The 17,137-nt window shown below is 35.7% G+C and overlaps 1 protein-coding gene across 1 annotated transcript in view; it reads right to left on the bottom strand.

Moving 5' to 3' along the window:
- Nucleotides 1-17,137, bottom strand: part of LOC127872691 (replication factor C subunit 1-like) — a 45,320-nt gene that overhangs the window by 829 nt on the left and 27,354 nt on the right. The window contains 12 exon segments of the mRNA XM_052416022.1: nucleotides 1,266-1,387; nucleotides 1,389-1,427; nucleotides 3,766-3,903; nucleotides 5,411-5,617; nucleotides 7,619-8,104; nucleotides 10,034-10,147; nucleotides 10,918-11,097; nucleotides 12,333-12,422; nucleotides 12,709-12,861; nucleotides 13,798-13,907; nucleotides 16,013-16,037; nucleotides 16,821-16,919. Coding sequence (XP_052271982.1) covers nucleotides 1,266-1,387; nucleotides 1,389-1,427; nucleotides 3,766-3,903; nucleotides 5,411-5,617; nucleotides 7,619-8,104; nucleotides 10,034-10,147; nucleotides 10,918-11,097; nucleotides 12,333-12,422; nucleotides 12,709-12,861; nucleotides 13,798-13,907; nucleotides 16,013-16,037; nucleotides 16,821-16,919 — 1,763 coding nt within the window.

Genomic DNA, 17,137 nt, shown 5'->3' with positions numbered 1-17,137 from the left:
AAAGTTATGGCAATTTAAGCAACATGTTCAATTATCTTGGCAATTTAAGCAAAATGTTCAATTATCTAAGTATAAAAGGGGCCATAATTCTGTCAAAATGCTTGATACAGTGTCTGCTCTTGTTTATAGGTTTGGGGTAATGTTGGTAAACAAGTATGCAAAATATGAAAGCAATATGTCAAGGAACACAGGAAATATTGGGGTAGTACGAAAACTTTAACATAGATTTATCAATAATATGCATATTCTAAGTATAAAAGGGACAATAATTATGTCAAAATGCTTGATACTGTTGTCTGCTCTTGTTTGTAGGTTGGGGTCATGATGGTAAACAAGTATGCAAAATATGAAAGCAATATGTCAAGGGACACAGGAAATATTTTGGGGTAGTACGCAAACTTTAACATTTGCTGCATATTCTAAGTGGAAAAGGGGCAATAATTATGACAAAATGCTTGATAGAGTTGTCTGCTCTTGTTTATAGGTTTGGGTCATGTTGGTAAACAAGTATGCAAAATATAAAAGCAATATGTCAAGGGACAAAGAAAATATTTGGGGTAGTACAAAAACTTAAACATTTGCACGCAAACGCAGACGCTAATGCCGGGGTGAGTAGGATAGCTCCACTATATATATTTGATATATAATAGTCGAGCTAAAAACCTATGACGGAGTCATTTTACGATTTTATCACATTGATATTGAATTTCACAAATTATTGTACATGGATATCTTTTAAATTAACACTTGAAATGTGGAGGTGAGATATTGAGGCCTATATTACCTGTCTGATATCCTGGTTGAGACCTATATAACCTGTCTGATATCCTGGTTGAGGCCTATATTACCTGTCTGATATCCTGGTTGAGGCCTATATGACCTGTCTGAAATCCTGGTTGGGGCCTATATTACCTGTCTGAAATCCTGGTTGAGGCCTATATTACCTGTCTGATATACTGGTTGAGGCCTATATTACCTGTCTGATATCCTGGTTTGAGGCCTATATTACCTGTCTGATATTCCTGGTTGAGGCCTATATTACCTGTCTGATATCCTGGTTGAGGCCTATATACCTGTCTGAAATCCTGGATGTGGCCTATATTACCTGTCTGAAATCCTGGTTGAGGCCTATATTACCTGTCTGATATCCTGGTTGAGGCCTACATTACCTGTCTGATATCCTGGTTGAGGCCTATATTACCTGTCTGATATCCTGGTTGAGGCCTATATTACCTGTCTGATATCCTGGTTGAGGCCTATATTACCTGTCTGATATCCTGGTTGAGGCCATAATTACCTGTCTGATATCCTGGTTGAGGCCTATATTACCTGTCTGATATCCTGGTTGGGCTGCCACTATGATCTCATTGACAGCTGGTGGTGCGACATTTAAACCCCTCCTTGAACGCTATGGACATCACTGCTGCCTGTAACCAATGTTAACTAGTTTACAAAATAGTGTTGCTCACACAAGTATTAACACAAATAAGCCTCCTAACAGGAAAACAGGCTTAATGTGCATAAAATGTCCTATTATAGCCTGTGAAAGCAGCAAAGGCTTATAAGTTCATTTTTCCTATGAAGAGACCACCAGGTTACTTCCAACAAATAATACCATAAAAGCAGATAAGTGTCGTCCCTTATTATTAGCCTCAGTGGACTGCACAGGCTGATCTGGGATATGACACTTTACGCACATGCATTTAGCCTTGTTTTCCCATAGTCTAAAATGTTTTAAATAATCAATATGTGGTTTTCCCCCAAATATAGGAAAAATGATTCTCCACAAGCATGATTAGAAGAGATATTTTTGTAAAGTCAAAATAATATTTGTCTTATACCATAAACATGGAAGATAATGATTGTTGTTTGTTCAAACATTTAGAAATTAATTAAGTGGCTCGTGTAATACTTTATCCTAGGAGAGGTAGGACCATCTGCTAAATATTCATAATATGAGTTGCATTCTGAGAAACTGGGCATAATGCATGTGCGTAGTGTCTTCCCAGATTAGGCTAATCAGGGACGACACTTTCCGATTTTTATGGTATTCTTTAGTTTCAAGGAAGTCCCTCCTTACCAAAAGTCAAGTTTGGGCAGAAAGTGTCTCCTTTGGTTAACCTGTGCGGACTGCAACAGGCTAATCTGGGGATGACACTTTACGCCACATTGTATTAAGTCCAGTTTTCTCAGAACAAGGCTCATAATATTCAAAATATATACTTGAACACTTTCTTTGCTGAAAATTCTGTATTCATTGTCAATTTATAAAGTATTTAAAAAACAACAACATGCAGTGTAATGAAGAAACAATATTTTAAAAAGTAGTAGGGGTGGGTTTACGCGCTAATTTTTGTATACAGATTGTAAAAAAGCAACAAGTAGAGTAATACAGATTTTTTTTGTCAATATATATTTCAACTGATAAATTCTGTACTTTGTAAAGTTTTTACACATGTACATAAGAACAGATAAACAAAACAGTAAAATGAAAACATTAAAAATACATTTGAAGAAATACAAAATCTAAGACCAAACTTTTAGAATGATGACTAACAAGCAAATTCGTTGAATGATAACCCTCGCCATTATACTTCTGGACACAAAGTTTTCTGGACAGATGGACAACGCCAACGTGCATCATCCTCTTATCCATATATATATATACTCAAACCAAGTTTCAATGAAATCCGTCAAAGCACTTCCAAGATATGGCTCCGGACACCAAAAAAAAGCATTTTTTTTCAAGATACAAAGGGCCATAACTCCATTATTATCCAATGGTGTACAATGCCATTTGGCCGTGCATCATCCTCTTATCCATATATATATATATACTCATACCAAGTTCAGGAAAATCCCCCAAGCACTTTCAAGATATGGCTCCGGACACAAAGTGTCGGACGGACGGAAGGACGGAAAGACGTCCGGACGGATGGACGGACCACGCCAAACCAATATCCCTCCGCCTATGGCGACGAATAATTACAGTATTTCTAATGGTTAAGTTTGGCAGTGTTTTTCATTATTAAGATTATGGAAAAGGACACAGGGCCCTTCAGCTAACAAAAAATTTTTTACAGCAACAGGGAAATTACTTTGTTTATTTAACGCACGATTATGGTCATGCTAATACTCTAGGTAATGCATGCAATTTCACGCGGGAAGGGGTGGGAGAGTGTGTGCTTAGTTGTGTGAAAGTGTGCTCAAGTGAATGAGTCTAAAACAAAGGCCTAAAGCATGTAATAAAACAAGAGCTGTGTTTGTGAAACACAATGCCCCTACTGCGCTTTGAAGCCACACGGCAGCGTTTTTAGAAACAATGTTATATTTTGAATGTAAAGGTCGCAGTGACCTTGGCCCTTTTACCTATAAGTGACCTCAAACCATGTTTGATTGCGGTCTAAATGAGATGCATGCATATGTGAAGATTAAAAAACGAAGACCCAAGAGTTTTTATTTTATGAGCAAGGCTAAAGTTTTGGGACAGACACACACATACAGTTACAGACAGACAGGCCAAAAACAATATACCCCCCGAATATATATTCTATCCGGCGGAATAATTATTGACGAGACAGAACCCGTAGAGTAGAGTAATTCTTATGCCAATCATAACACTGAAATGGTTGTTATAGTGTAGATGTAAATCTTAAACCTTTTTTGTGTTTCAGAATCACTTAATATTGTGTTATACATAAATAAGTATTTATGTAAGCAAAAGAATGGTTAAAATGGTAGAAGGAAGTTATTCTCCTGTCTGACCTTGATTTGTTCCACTCTGGGTCTCTGGAAGCGCAGGTCAAAGCAGTAGTTTGCCAGCGTCCTCATCTTCTGGTGGTTGCGGTCGTTACACATGGTGATGATTGGAATCTTCGTTGCCTTGATAATGTTCACCAATTCCTGTACACAAGCATGTGCTGATGAAAAAAGACAGCATCAAAAGACCAAGAGGAAATCATTTAGGACCCTAGCACTCTACAGAGATATACAAGCACAATGATTGAAAATAATAAAACAAGAAACATGTGTCCATAGAACACAGATGACAAAGATTGCCCCTACATTTTCTTTTTAAAAATCTTTGAACTCTGTGACCTGTACCTTTGGGTAAGGAAAATGGGTGTTATATGTGACATGCCATTTAGTCAGGCTTTACATTTGTGCCAAGTTATTTTTAAAAATCCATCAATATAAATGGCAAAGTTAAGGTTTTATACAAGAGTTTTCAAGCTGTTAATGGCCAAATTTGACCTTCAACCTCTAGCTCCGACCTTGACTGAGGGAGAAGAAATATGTTAGACCTGACACATTCTCTTATGATCAGGGATCATATTTTTTTCGGTTTTGTTGGTCCTAGACCGATTGGGGTCACGAAAGACCGATTGAAAATCCCAAACCAGTCGGTCCGATTCTGTTTTGCTATTAAAATTCCATGTCATGAAATCGATTACACAGTGTATCTGCTAACACACCCTAATGACATTCTTATCTCGATTAGGTGTGATAAACCATTCGCTGCAGTCTCTAAACCGGTCAGGACCGGTTATTGCACGTCAGACCAAGAATCAAAAACTTGTGAAACAGCGGATTAAAGACGCATCCGAAAAGACGCGTCTGAATGCACGCGCTTGTAACTAAACAAAACATGCCGATACATTTTCCACCAGCGTAATAATCCGGTTATATAATTATGAATGAAAGTCGCGGATCTGATCGACCGAACAGCCGAAAGTTATTTTTATGGGCGGAACTTCACATAAAATAGTACACAAGAAAACTAATATACATTGAATAAATCTTTAGTAAAATCGTGTTAAAATCAAAATAATTCGTGTACTTTATACTTTGTAGTTGAATAACTCACGACCGGAAAATAAGATGTGTGGTTTCAAATGCTTCGCTTCGTGATTAAATCCCTATGCATCTAAACTATCGGCGTGGGTTATTTGACAACAAATTATTTCTTAATATTTGGTTTGTTGTTGTCAGTAGCAACCTACGCACAGACATTTGTTTGGTTCAGTGCATGTTTGTAAGCTATTATCGAGTCGACAAAAATTTTAAAACATCGGTATAGACTTACACAGATTAAAAATATTGACAACGATGAAAAAAGTCTGATAAAACAGCACACGAAACAACAATGAAATACCAAATGATAAAACCAGTTGAGAAAACTCGTTCCGTTTAAAAAAATGCCTAAGGGAATTTTACTTGTACATGTATTACACCACCTTCATGAATGGCAAAATCAATGGTATATATTTTAACGTAATTTTGTCATGATTTCGTATATACATTTTCAGATACTTTTCCCCATTTATATCTGGACCGATTGATGTTGCGGGAAAATATGATCCCTGCTTATGATTGTGTACATTTACCTCTACCTCACCACTGTTCTCACCTGAACCCCTCCCCTGTCCTCATTCCCGGACATACCGTCCACCTCATCCATCACCAGGCAGTGCTTGTGCCCGTGTGTGCTGGACACCCCACTACCCATGAAGTCCACGATGCTTGTGTTGCCTACCGACTGGGAGATCACCTCTTTCAGGCTCTTGGCATTGCGTGTGTCTGACGCATTCAACTCCACAAACGAGAAACCTGCCTCCTGTTTGGCAGATAGGTTTGGAATTTATGTGCCTTGCCTTAGGAAAATGGACTGCACAGGCTAATCCGGGAGGCCATTTTACACACATTCATGAAACCCTATTAGGCCAGAGCAATGCTCATATGATGTATATCCTCGGCGATCATCCCTTAACCACTCAGATTTACGATTTGGCCTGTTTGAAGTCCATAAGAAAAACTAATTCAATTAAAGACCTTTACTATTTGATCAAAATTTTTAAAGGTCCTTTCTAACCCTAAAATACCGATAACAAGCAAACTGCATAAAACCTGAACAGACTGCGAGTTATCGGCAGGCTTTTCTGGTTTTATGCTGGTTGCATATAGTCAATTTCAATTTTCATCTCAGAAAAACTTACCATTAAAAACATTATAGATTAAAGAAATAAACACTTAGTATTAAACTTGTTAATGTCTATAAATTCAACAAAGAATTTTTTTATAAAAATTGTAAAAGTATTGAACTAAAAAGGGCATTAATATTGTAAAGTCAGTAGATTCTTTTGAGTTACTATGCACATGTTATGCTAAAATGAGCAATTCCTATGATATGCTTGCCTGACCCCAATTTTTTTTCTCCCAGGGAAAGTGCACTTTAAAAACAACTTCAGCAGACAACAACAAAGAAACAGTAATCGACCATAAAAAATTGCAATACACTAATCACTGTTGGCAAAATAACTCTATTTTAAACATTTCAGGTACAAAAGTGTTTTTTAATGATAACCCCTAACATTATCGATGACTGAATAAAAACTGATCGGAAATTAGTACCATTATTTTCTACTTTAAAAAGAAGGAAGTCAAAACAAGCCAACATAAAAAACAGTCTACAATTGAATCATCTCCAATATAACAGCCAAAATAACATTTTCAGAGAACAAAATGGATTTCATAACTTTAGATAACAACATAACTTTTGAAATTTAACTTGTATGAATTTATTATAAGTTAAAAAATATTGTTTACACTAATTTAATAAAAAAAAAAGAAATAAAATTGTTGCACGAAATCATATTTTGTGTCAAAATTGATAAAACCAAAAATATTATATTTGAATAATAATTATAAGAAGTTTTGCCCCAAACAGTTTGAAGAAATAATTAACTTTGCTTGTTGTTTATATAATATTTCAAACAAAATGTAGTTCTTTTTTTAAAAACTTGAAGACAAGTTAATTTTACAGTTGAAGGCTAGTATTCCATCTGTCCGTATCCGCATCCGCAGAAAAATAGAACAAGTTGAAATGCACTGCGCTTATTCCATTCATCCGCATCGGCATCAGCATATCTGCATGCGCAATAGGCATCCGCAATAGAACGCTCAAGTGAGCATTCTAATGCGGATGCGGACAAGATACGGACGGCATTAAGCGCGCTGAGGGGGCTGTCATCTCAAAAATCAACTGAAAAACTAAACAAATTCGTGGAAAATTACCCGAAATTTTAAAACCAACGCAATTCTGCATATCGGGACTCTGATTTCACTTCAAATTATTGGAAAAAGCATAGCCAAGACACTAGAAGCAGATTTTTTATTTATTTACCATTTGTATTATTTTCCAAACAGAATGATGATTTGTACCTTATATCTACTTAAATTCACGCTTGTCCTTCATAATAATCATGTCAATAATAATTTTCAGTTTTATCCATATAATAAAAGAAAGATACGTTCGACGTATGCGGATAAATGGAATATAGTGTCCGTAATATGATATTGTGGATACGGACGCAGATACGGATGCGGATACGGATAGATGGAATACTAGCCTTACTTGTCAATGGTAGAAGATCTACATCATTGAGTTAGAATTGCATATGGTTGTAACCAATTAGTTCTAGAACACAGGACATAAAACTTTTTTTTTGTGCATTTGAGAATCAAGGCTAATTGACATGCCAAAAACATTGCCAGTACAAAATTTATACTTCGAAACATGATGATGTTTCCTATTTCATTAAAAAGCAGCTGTACTAACCTGGCATACAAGAGTAGCAGTTGTCGTTTTTCCAATCCCAGGTGGTCCGGATAGCAATGCAGCTTTAAATCCTGCACCGGTTTCACTCCCACCTTTCCCACCAAAAAACTTTCCAGTTGAAACCGGTTTAATCCCAGAGGCTTGATCTTTGTGCCAGTTTGTCAACCATTGAAGGAGCTTCTTTGCATTGCTTTTGTCTCCAGTCTGGCCAATTATTTGCTTTAGACTGGTTGGTTTGTATTTGTCGACCCAAAGTAATGATGGCTCTGAAGGTTCAGTATTTGGTTTGCTACTAGTTTCCGATTGGTCAGAATTTAAAATACTGGAATCTGATTGTATTTTATTTGAAATGATAGAATGCGATGTTTTGTTTGAAACTGACTGGGTGTCTTTAGTATTGAATGAGAGAGACTTGGAAGGTGTTTGCTGTTCCTTTTTAAATGAAGACAACTTTTCTGTTGTAGAAGATTTAGTTTCTGCCATTTCCTGAAATACAGTAAAAGGTCTTCACATATTTGTAGAACCTGGGTAACTGGCGCATCAAAGTTAAAGAATTGTCTTTACTTACAAACAAAATTCCAAAAGTTCTCTTTTTTTAATGCCTGCTGTAATTTTTGCATTTTGACATATTCTTATCAGCATATACACAATCAAACACACTAATAAACTTGAAAGACATCACCAATCAAACAAGAACAAATTAAATGATAACATATTATCAGAACATTATTGCCCCTATTATGTTCTTATGTGCTGATTTTTCATTTCTTTTATATGGAAAATGTTAAATTTAAATAATTTCTTTGATAAATATGTATTTTCTTTGACTAAACAATGTCTTTCCACAAAAAATAATCTGCTTTCAGCAACTGTAAAAATGAGGCAGTTGAACATGAATTGTCTTCTATGCAGAATCACTACGGTATAAATCAAAGAAGCTAGAATATGTATGTCTAGAACTGCTTCACTAGAATATAGATGATTTTTTTACTAAAAACCATAACTTGGTGAGCAGATCTCGACAAAGCATAGATTTGAGTTAGAGCCGATTTTTTATTGTTTATGCCAGTAAACAAGTATGACAAACAACTATTAATACGTAAATGAAGAATTATTTTAAGATTTCTTATAACAGTGACAGAGGATATCCATCCAGCAACTACCCTTTTTGAATGGCGAAAACAGCAGAAATGTTAGTTATGGTGTTTTTTTGTTGTTAGAGAAACCAGAATTTATATTTACACAATACCTTCATTTTGCTACTGTACTGTTTAACATGTTCCATGCTGATTAACTTGCATCGAGGCATATAGCAATATTAAGCGTTGTTACAATTGTTTTGCATGGAATTGATAATAAATGTTTCTATTGGCCAAAGGAAGTTTCTTTAAAAATATTATAAACAGATTTGATTTAACTGTGCAAGAATAAATTCAGATAATTTAATGCATTATTTTGGAATTATATTAAGCAATTATACGATGTAGATGCATATGCATACTGTGAACCTGTAGCTGGATATATGCTTCAACTCATGGACCACCTCTTTTTATGCACAAATGTGTTTACGGGTTTTAATTATATATTTTCTTACCTGTTTTGTGAATTACGATCATCCATTTTTCTTGTTTATGGCAGAGAGGCAGCAAAGAATGAACAGAGAGGCAGCATTTTGACAGAAAGGCCATCGATATGCATCTACACCATGAATTAAATCTAAATATTTTCAAAATAAAAAAATTACAGAACAGCCTTGTTGTGTAAACCTTTCTTTAACTCCTCAGATAAATCCAAGTGCACTGAGACACTAACCTTATACTCTCTATTACATTGATTTTGCTATATCTGTACGCACCATGGGAATTATCAACTTTGTTGAAAGTCAAATAAAATCAAGAGCTGTCACCATAGGATGATTTATGCCCCCTATAAACGCTTGATAGAAGTTATGAGCTTTTTGTGAAACCTAAACGCAGATTTCGAAACCTAAACGCGAACCCTAAGTTCAAGGTCAAGGTCACATGGGTCAAAATTGTGTGCGTATTGAAAGGGCTTGTCCATATACACATGCATACCAAATATGAAGGTTATATCTCAAGGGACATAGAAGTATTGAGCATTTGTCGAAACCTAAACACAGACTTCGAAACCTTAACTTGGACCCTAAGTTCAAGGTCAAGGTCACAGGGGTCAAAATTTGTGTGCGTATGGAAAAGCCTTGTCTATATACACATGCTTTCCAAATATGAAGGTTATAGCTCAAGGGACATAGAAGTCATGAGCATTTTTCGAAACCTAAACCCGAAGTATGACGGACAGTGCTATCACTATATGCCGCTTCTTTGGGGGCATAAAAATAACATCAGGCACACTATGATGGTGAACATAAATGTGAGAGATATCCAAACATTTCACCTTTTTCACTGATGCCTCTGCCTGTAAGGTGTACTTGGATTTCTTCCCAGGTCTTGTACGTATCAAATCAAGTAGGCCATCTTCATCCAGAATCTTGGTTCTAAAGGCTTCAGCCTAAAAACAATGATAGGCTTTATAAGATCAAATATAATCTTACTTCATGGCAGAGGATTCAAAAGCAAGTTGTAATTAAATCAGAGAAATATTAAGGTGATTTCTTATTGCAATGACTGCAGATTTTCATCACAAAAATGCCAATCATGTTCAAGCTGAGCTCTGGGAAAATATGGCTTAATGCATGTGTTGTCCCAGATTAGCCTGTGCAGTCCCCGCAGGGTTGACGCTTCTCCCCTGGAAAGTATTTTCATATGGAAGGCTTACTTTTAACCAAAAGTTCCATAAATTCAGAAAGTTTTGGTCCTGATTAGCCTGTGCAGAATGCATAGGCCAATTTTGGACATCACTTAACGACCATGCATAAAGCTCTGTTTTCCCATTCAGCAGCTTTTATACAAATTATACGTCTGCACAGCTAATATCCAAGCCATTGTATGTGGCATGTTTTAAACTAGTCCTTTTTGATTGGTCACACACCACTTATAGCCTAGAAACGTTTTTTCTGTTAAATCTTAAATAACTTGGTATGAAAAGAGTCTTGCACATCTACATTTCATGTTGTGGACATAATTATAAAATGTTTAAATCTATCGATTAAGAATTATTATTTTTGTAACTCACCAAAATCATATAACATTTTATGCAGAATGAGAGACTGATTAACTTATCAGTAGAGTGACCTTCTCCATACCACCATAAAAAATATAGATCAAAATCTCAAAAAAGTACCATTATAAGACAGAACCCTGACAAGGCCTATCCCTTACCTTGGTAATCTTGCTCTGCCCAGGATCCCTGCCAGCTACCAGGTAGTCTGTTTTTTTGCTAACATTGCCGGTGACCTTTCCCCCGTACCGTTCTACCGCGACCTTTGCCTCGTCACGCTCAAATGAGTCCAGGACTCCTGTGATCACAAATGTGAGACCCTCCAGGCAATTCTCAGCTCCCTTAACAAGAGATACATGTAGTCTTTTTTGACAGATTTTTAAATATATAATTAATTTAGACAGAAATTGACCTTTGAAACTTCCTTTTCACGGGAAAATATTTTTGTGGACAAAATTTTTATGAAATAAATTTTATTGATAATGACCAACTAAATCCAATGATAACCATGTTAAAATTTAATTGGTTTTCACTCATTTAACAGTTAATGTCTTCAGATTATTTATATACATGTAAAATTGACTACCTTGTTTCAAATTTGTAATATACATCAGTAAGTCAACAACTGTCTCAGAGATATTAGAGATATCTTAAAACAAGAGATGTATTTGTCAGAAACACAATGCCCCCTATTGCGGCAGGTTAAGAAATTATCTCCCTTTAATAGCTTATTACTTCTCTTGGATTGTATTTTTTGACTTTTGACAGTGAAGGATGACATTGACCTTAAAATTTGTTTTAGATTATATCCTTTTAAACAATATTACTTCCCTTGTGAAAATGATCTGTACCTGCCAAATGATATCAAATATAAATTATCTCCCTTTAAAGCTTGTTACTTCCCTTGGATTTTGTTTTTTGACTTTTGACCTTGACCTTTCAACACTCAAAATGTGCAGCTTCATGAGATACACATGCATGCCAAATATCAAGTTGCTATCTTCAATATTGCAAAAGTTATGGCCAATGTTAAAGTTTTCGGACGGGCGGACAGACTGACTAGCACACTGACGGACAGTTCAACTGCTATATGCCACCCTACCGGGGGCATAAAAACAAACCAAATACAGCAGAAATTAATTAATCTTAATTTTCTACTAAAAAACAATAATGAGATACAAAGTATGGCATAGATGAAGACATAGTTCACTTTGTCATCTGTACATGAGGTAAGATTAATTTTACACTTCTTATTTAAGCTTATTTGCATCAAAAGCAATCAGCATTTCCTGTAAAAAGTACTTTGTGAGTTTGAAAAGACATTAAGAAAACCTCCTACAAGGGACTTGAAACAGCAAGTGGTTGCAAGAGGGGGGGGGCAAAATATTCTTTTACAGACTATTCACCTAAAACATGTAGTGAGAATTCTTTACCCAGCTATGCCAGTTTTCTACCCCGCCCTATTATGCTACCTCTGGTATTTTCCGTGGAATGAATTCATTTACACTGTTACCACCCTATAGTGAGAACTGTTCACTCAGCAATACAAGTTTTCTACCCCCCTCTATTTTGCTACCTCTGGTATTTCCTTGGCCCCTAGTGACTGTGGCCCGGCCCTGTTGAGGTATGCCCGGTAGCCAGCCCCACCTCCTTTTGGAGTGAAGCCCTGAAACCAAGATGGTTTCACATTATAAATCATAAATATTTATGAAACCACTTAATTATTTGTGGTTAGCCAATCCAGAATTATTTTCTCTTCACATCGACTTCTGAGCAAGAACTGTAACAACCTACTGGTAGGAATCTAAAGAATATGAGACTCAGATATAAACAAGTGACTTAGATCCTCACATGAAAATAAACAAGTATCTTTGATACTCACACAAACAATATAAAAGTGCAATCGAAAGTTTCAAACAAAGAAATGAAGAAATATTGCAATATAAACTCACGTCCGACTCTTGTTTCCCTGGACTTGTCTTGTTCTCTGAGCCTTGCTTAGCAGGGGAAACCTTCTTCTCTGGCGTTTTCTTTGTAGCGGGCGCTTCTGTTTTCCTCTCGTGTCTGTTCATAATAAACTCCATCTTGGCTTTCTTTGGAGAAGGCTATTGGATCATAAAAGGTCTCTTTGTTTTAATGCAGTAATTTTTTTGTTTTCATAGTTGCTAAATATATCAATAATACAATGAAATCAGGGTATACAGTAAGCTTAATAATGGTCCTTTCTTAGTAACAAAGTTCACGTGCATAGTGACAAGACTTGGCAATGCTGACTTTATTGTTATTACAGTCGACAGAGGAGTTTGTAAAAAACATGTTTGCCCCACTGTGACTTAAAAAAGTCATCATATAAACTTGATCACCTAATTTGCAAATCATTACTGATCTTGTTTCAGACTACACTGTATATTTATCTGATCCTACAAATTATATCAATATTGTGTGTGAGAATGTTCATGCTACATTTGTACAAGCACAAGTAACCTTGATATTTGACATGTTGACCCAAATCAATTGGCATCTTTATATCCTCAAAAGAAACAAGCATACACTTTTAGATGATCAGTGATCAAAAAATTCTCTTTATATTGTGCACATCTGGTTACCCATGAATTAATTAGCGCAAGATAAATATAGCTGCAAAGGGATAGAAAATACAGTTTTCAAAGAAATGAGGCTACAAAAAAAATGATAAATTGCTTTTTTTGGATTGTTTTCAATTGTCAAAGGTATTCAGTTTTATCATTACAGTCAGTCTACCATTTCACACTTTTCTCCACATAGCTGGTTAACCAGTACTATATACAGAAGCTTATGCCTGTAACTGACATATTGTCCTATTGAAATCATAGGTAGGGGGAGAATAACAGTACAAAAAGAATGAAAAAACTTTAAATAACATCATGAAAAATATATATTATGACTTCATTTAACTGCATGCTTACTATCAAAAACAAGCTGGAAATACAACTCAGTTTACATTGTTGAATGATGTTTTTTCAATGCATGCATGGTGTTGGAACACAAGATGTATTACAGACCTGTTTGGAGACTGGTGTATCAGGGGCCAGTATGAGGGGTTTCTTCTCTGGAGACTGGACAGATTGATCCCTCGCCTTGCTGGCCAACTTACTGGAGAGGCTGAGCTTATCTGCAACAAGGGACACACCATTATCAAATGTTTAAATGAGTCTTGTTCTGGGTAAACTGGGCTTAATGCATGTGCTTAAAGTGTTGTACCAGACAAGCCTGTGCAGTCTGCAAACTCTAATCAGTGACGACACTTTTCGTCTAGACTGGAGTTTTGTTAGAAAAAAATCCTTCCCATTAACATTAAAGACCATACTAGCAGAAAGTGTCGTCCCTTATTAGCCTATGTGGAGTTGGACTGCAATTAATGCAAATGCATTAAGCACCGTTTTTCCAGAATGAGGCTCAGATATTGACAGATACAAAAAAGCTATATTGGTCCTTTATAGCTCTCTTCAGATTCACTTGTAGGTAAGTGCTGACATTGTTCCAATTATAAACAAGAGGGCCATGATGGCCCTGAATCGCTCACCTGACTAACCTTGATACATCAACTTAAATTCTATCAGACCCATATACAATCCCAAGCCAGATTTCATTAAGTAATACATTCTGACAAAAATTGCATTAAGACGTGATGAAAACTGTGACCTCTTTCATCTACACAAGGTTTTACTAAAATTGGCCCAGTGACCTAATTTTTGACCCCGGATGACCCATATACCATCCAAAATCAGATATTAGCAAGATAAACATTCTAACCATATTTCATTAAGATCAGATGAAAACTATGACCTCTATTGTCTACACAAGGTTTTTCTATGATTCAACCTATTGACATAGTTTTTGACCCCAGATGACCCAAATACAATCCCAACCCTGATTTAATCGAGATTAACATTCTGGCCAAATTTCATAAAGATTGGATGAAAACTGTGATCTCTTCTGTCTACAAAAGTTTTTTTAAACTTTGACCTAGTGACATAGTTTTTGACCCTAGATGACCCAAATTCAATCCCAACCCAAATTTTAACAAGAGAAACATTCTGACCATATTTCATTAAGATCTGATGAAAACTGTGACCTCTATTGTCTACACAAGGTTTTTCTATTATTTGACCTAGTGACCTAGTTTTTGACCCCAGATGACCCAAATACAATCCCAACCCAGATTTCATCAAGATAAACATTCTGACCATATTTCATAAAGGTTGGATGAAAACTGTGACCTCTATTGTCTACACAAGGTTTTTCTATTATTTGACCTAGTGAACTAGTTTTTGACATCAGATGACCCAAATACAATCCCAACCCAGATTTCATCAAGATAAACATTCTGACCATATTTCGTAAAGATTGGATGAAAACTGTGACCTCTATTGTCTACACAAGGTTTTTCTATTATTTGACCTAGTGACCTAGTTTTTGACCCCAGATGACTCAAATACAATCCCAAACCAGATTTCATCAAGATAACATTCTGACAAAATTTCATAAAGATTGGATGAAAACTGTGACCTCTATTGTCTACACAAGGTTTTTCTATTATTTGACCTTGTTTTTTACCCCAGAGGACCCAAATACAATCCCAACCCAGATTTCATCAAGATATACATTCTGACCAAATTTCATAGAGATTTGATGAAAACTGTGACCTCTACTGTCGACACAAACAAATTGTTGACAGACACACGCACGCACACACGCACAACGGATTCCGGACATCACACGGTCACATAAGCTCACCATGTCACTTCGAGACAGGTGAGCTAAAAAAAAGGCAGTCTATGAATCTTTACCTATATTTTTTTACTGATATTGATAAATCAGTCATTATGCAACTTCTTGCTACTTAAATAGCAGGATTGTAAATTTATCAGTGCATAATTTTTATTTTGTTGATATAAAATGTTGCGGATTGTAAGATTGGCTTATTTTGTGTTTGCTTAATTTGTGGTTAGTTGTCTTAATGACTTGCATAGAAGCCACTGGATTTTTACATAATGTTGACCATTGGATTTGTAGCAAAGCAGATCCACAAACATAAGTGGTCAACTGTATGAATATTAGTTTCCCACTAACACATGTACATAGTGAAAAGCAGTTATCACTAGTATCATCAAATGAGAATAAAGTTTCAAATATAACTTAAGTCAGTAACAGCATTATTTTACAATGATATTTCAAAGATGACTGAAAAACATAAATATTACTAAAAACAAATACCTGAAGTTCCTTTACTGTCAATTTTCTGGAATGAAAGAAATACCAATATTACACTAATGTTGTTATTATTTTAACACAATCACAAATTGAATACTTAAATGGAGCATTGTACTATATATTTACAACACTATAGAAACTACCTTAAAGCTTGCAGTATTGGAACTAAAGAGAAATGAAAAGATTACGAAAATACGATAACATTGAAAGTATAAAATATCAAGCACTACTCAATAAACATGGCAAATTAATTATGAAACATTATTATGTGACACTGCATGTGCAGAATCAATATGATGCCAACTTACAGAGACAGTTGTGCTTATATATCTGGGTGTGTGCTTTAAATAAGCACAATGTCACCCACTTATGGATTGAGATATGTTTGTACTTATGAGACCTGTCTTCTAATAGATTGTACAAAGATTTACATCATGATTCATTTTTGCTAAAAATCCAAATAACGATATGTTAATTTCAGAAATTTTTAATCCTTATCCAGAAATCTTTTACATGCAGATCACCAATGTTTGTTTGTTTTAATCAAACAAATCAGTTGTAACAGTTCTGTAAAAGCTATAAGAAGCTGGACAGAATGCACCTGAATTCCCATAATTCATATACACTATTACTAAAGCAATAAAATGCTACCAAGTCTGTAAATATGCATTAAAGAACATAAGAAATAGTGCCATGAATGTGAACCTGTAGTAACATCCATCACTACCATAGTCTAAATTTATCATTAAATCTTTGATAAGAACCAGTGCCCTGTAGAATATTTTTGGGCCAATGGCCCCTGACTGCCCACCTTCAATCCAGTGAGTTCCTCTTCATCTATAAGCTCCAGGGTGCGTTCAAACTCATCATCGCTGTGCAGCTCTAGGTCAACAATGGTCTCCCCTACAGGCTGTAGTGGAAGACATATATGAGCCGTGCTCAATGGGGCTTAATGCATGTGCGTAAATTGTCGTCCCAGATTAGCCAGCGCAATCCGCACAGGCTAATCAGGGATGACACTTTCCGCTTTGATGACATTTTTCATTTAAATGAAGTCTTTTCTTAGCAAAAATCCAATTTAGACGGAAAGTGTCGTCCCTGATTATCCTGTGCAGACTGCACAGGCTA

This window comes from Dreissena polymorpha, chromosome 3 (genome assembly GCF_020536995.1).
Source record: "Dreissena polymorpha isolate Duluth1 chromosome 3, UMN_Dpol_1.0, whole genome shotgun sequence".
Lineage (NCBI taxonomy): Eukaryota > Metazoa > Mollusca > Bivalvia > Myida > Dreissenidae > Dreissena > Dreissena polymorpha.
Note: the sequence above shows the minus strand (reverse complement) of the source record. Positions and strands in the feature narration are given on the sequence as shown.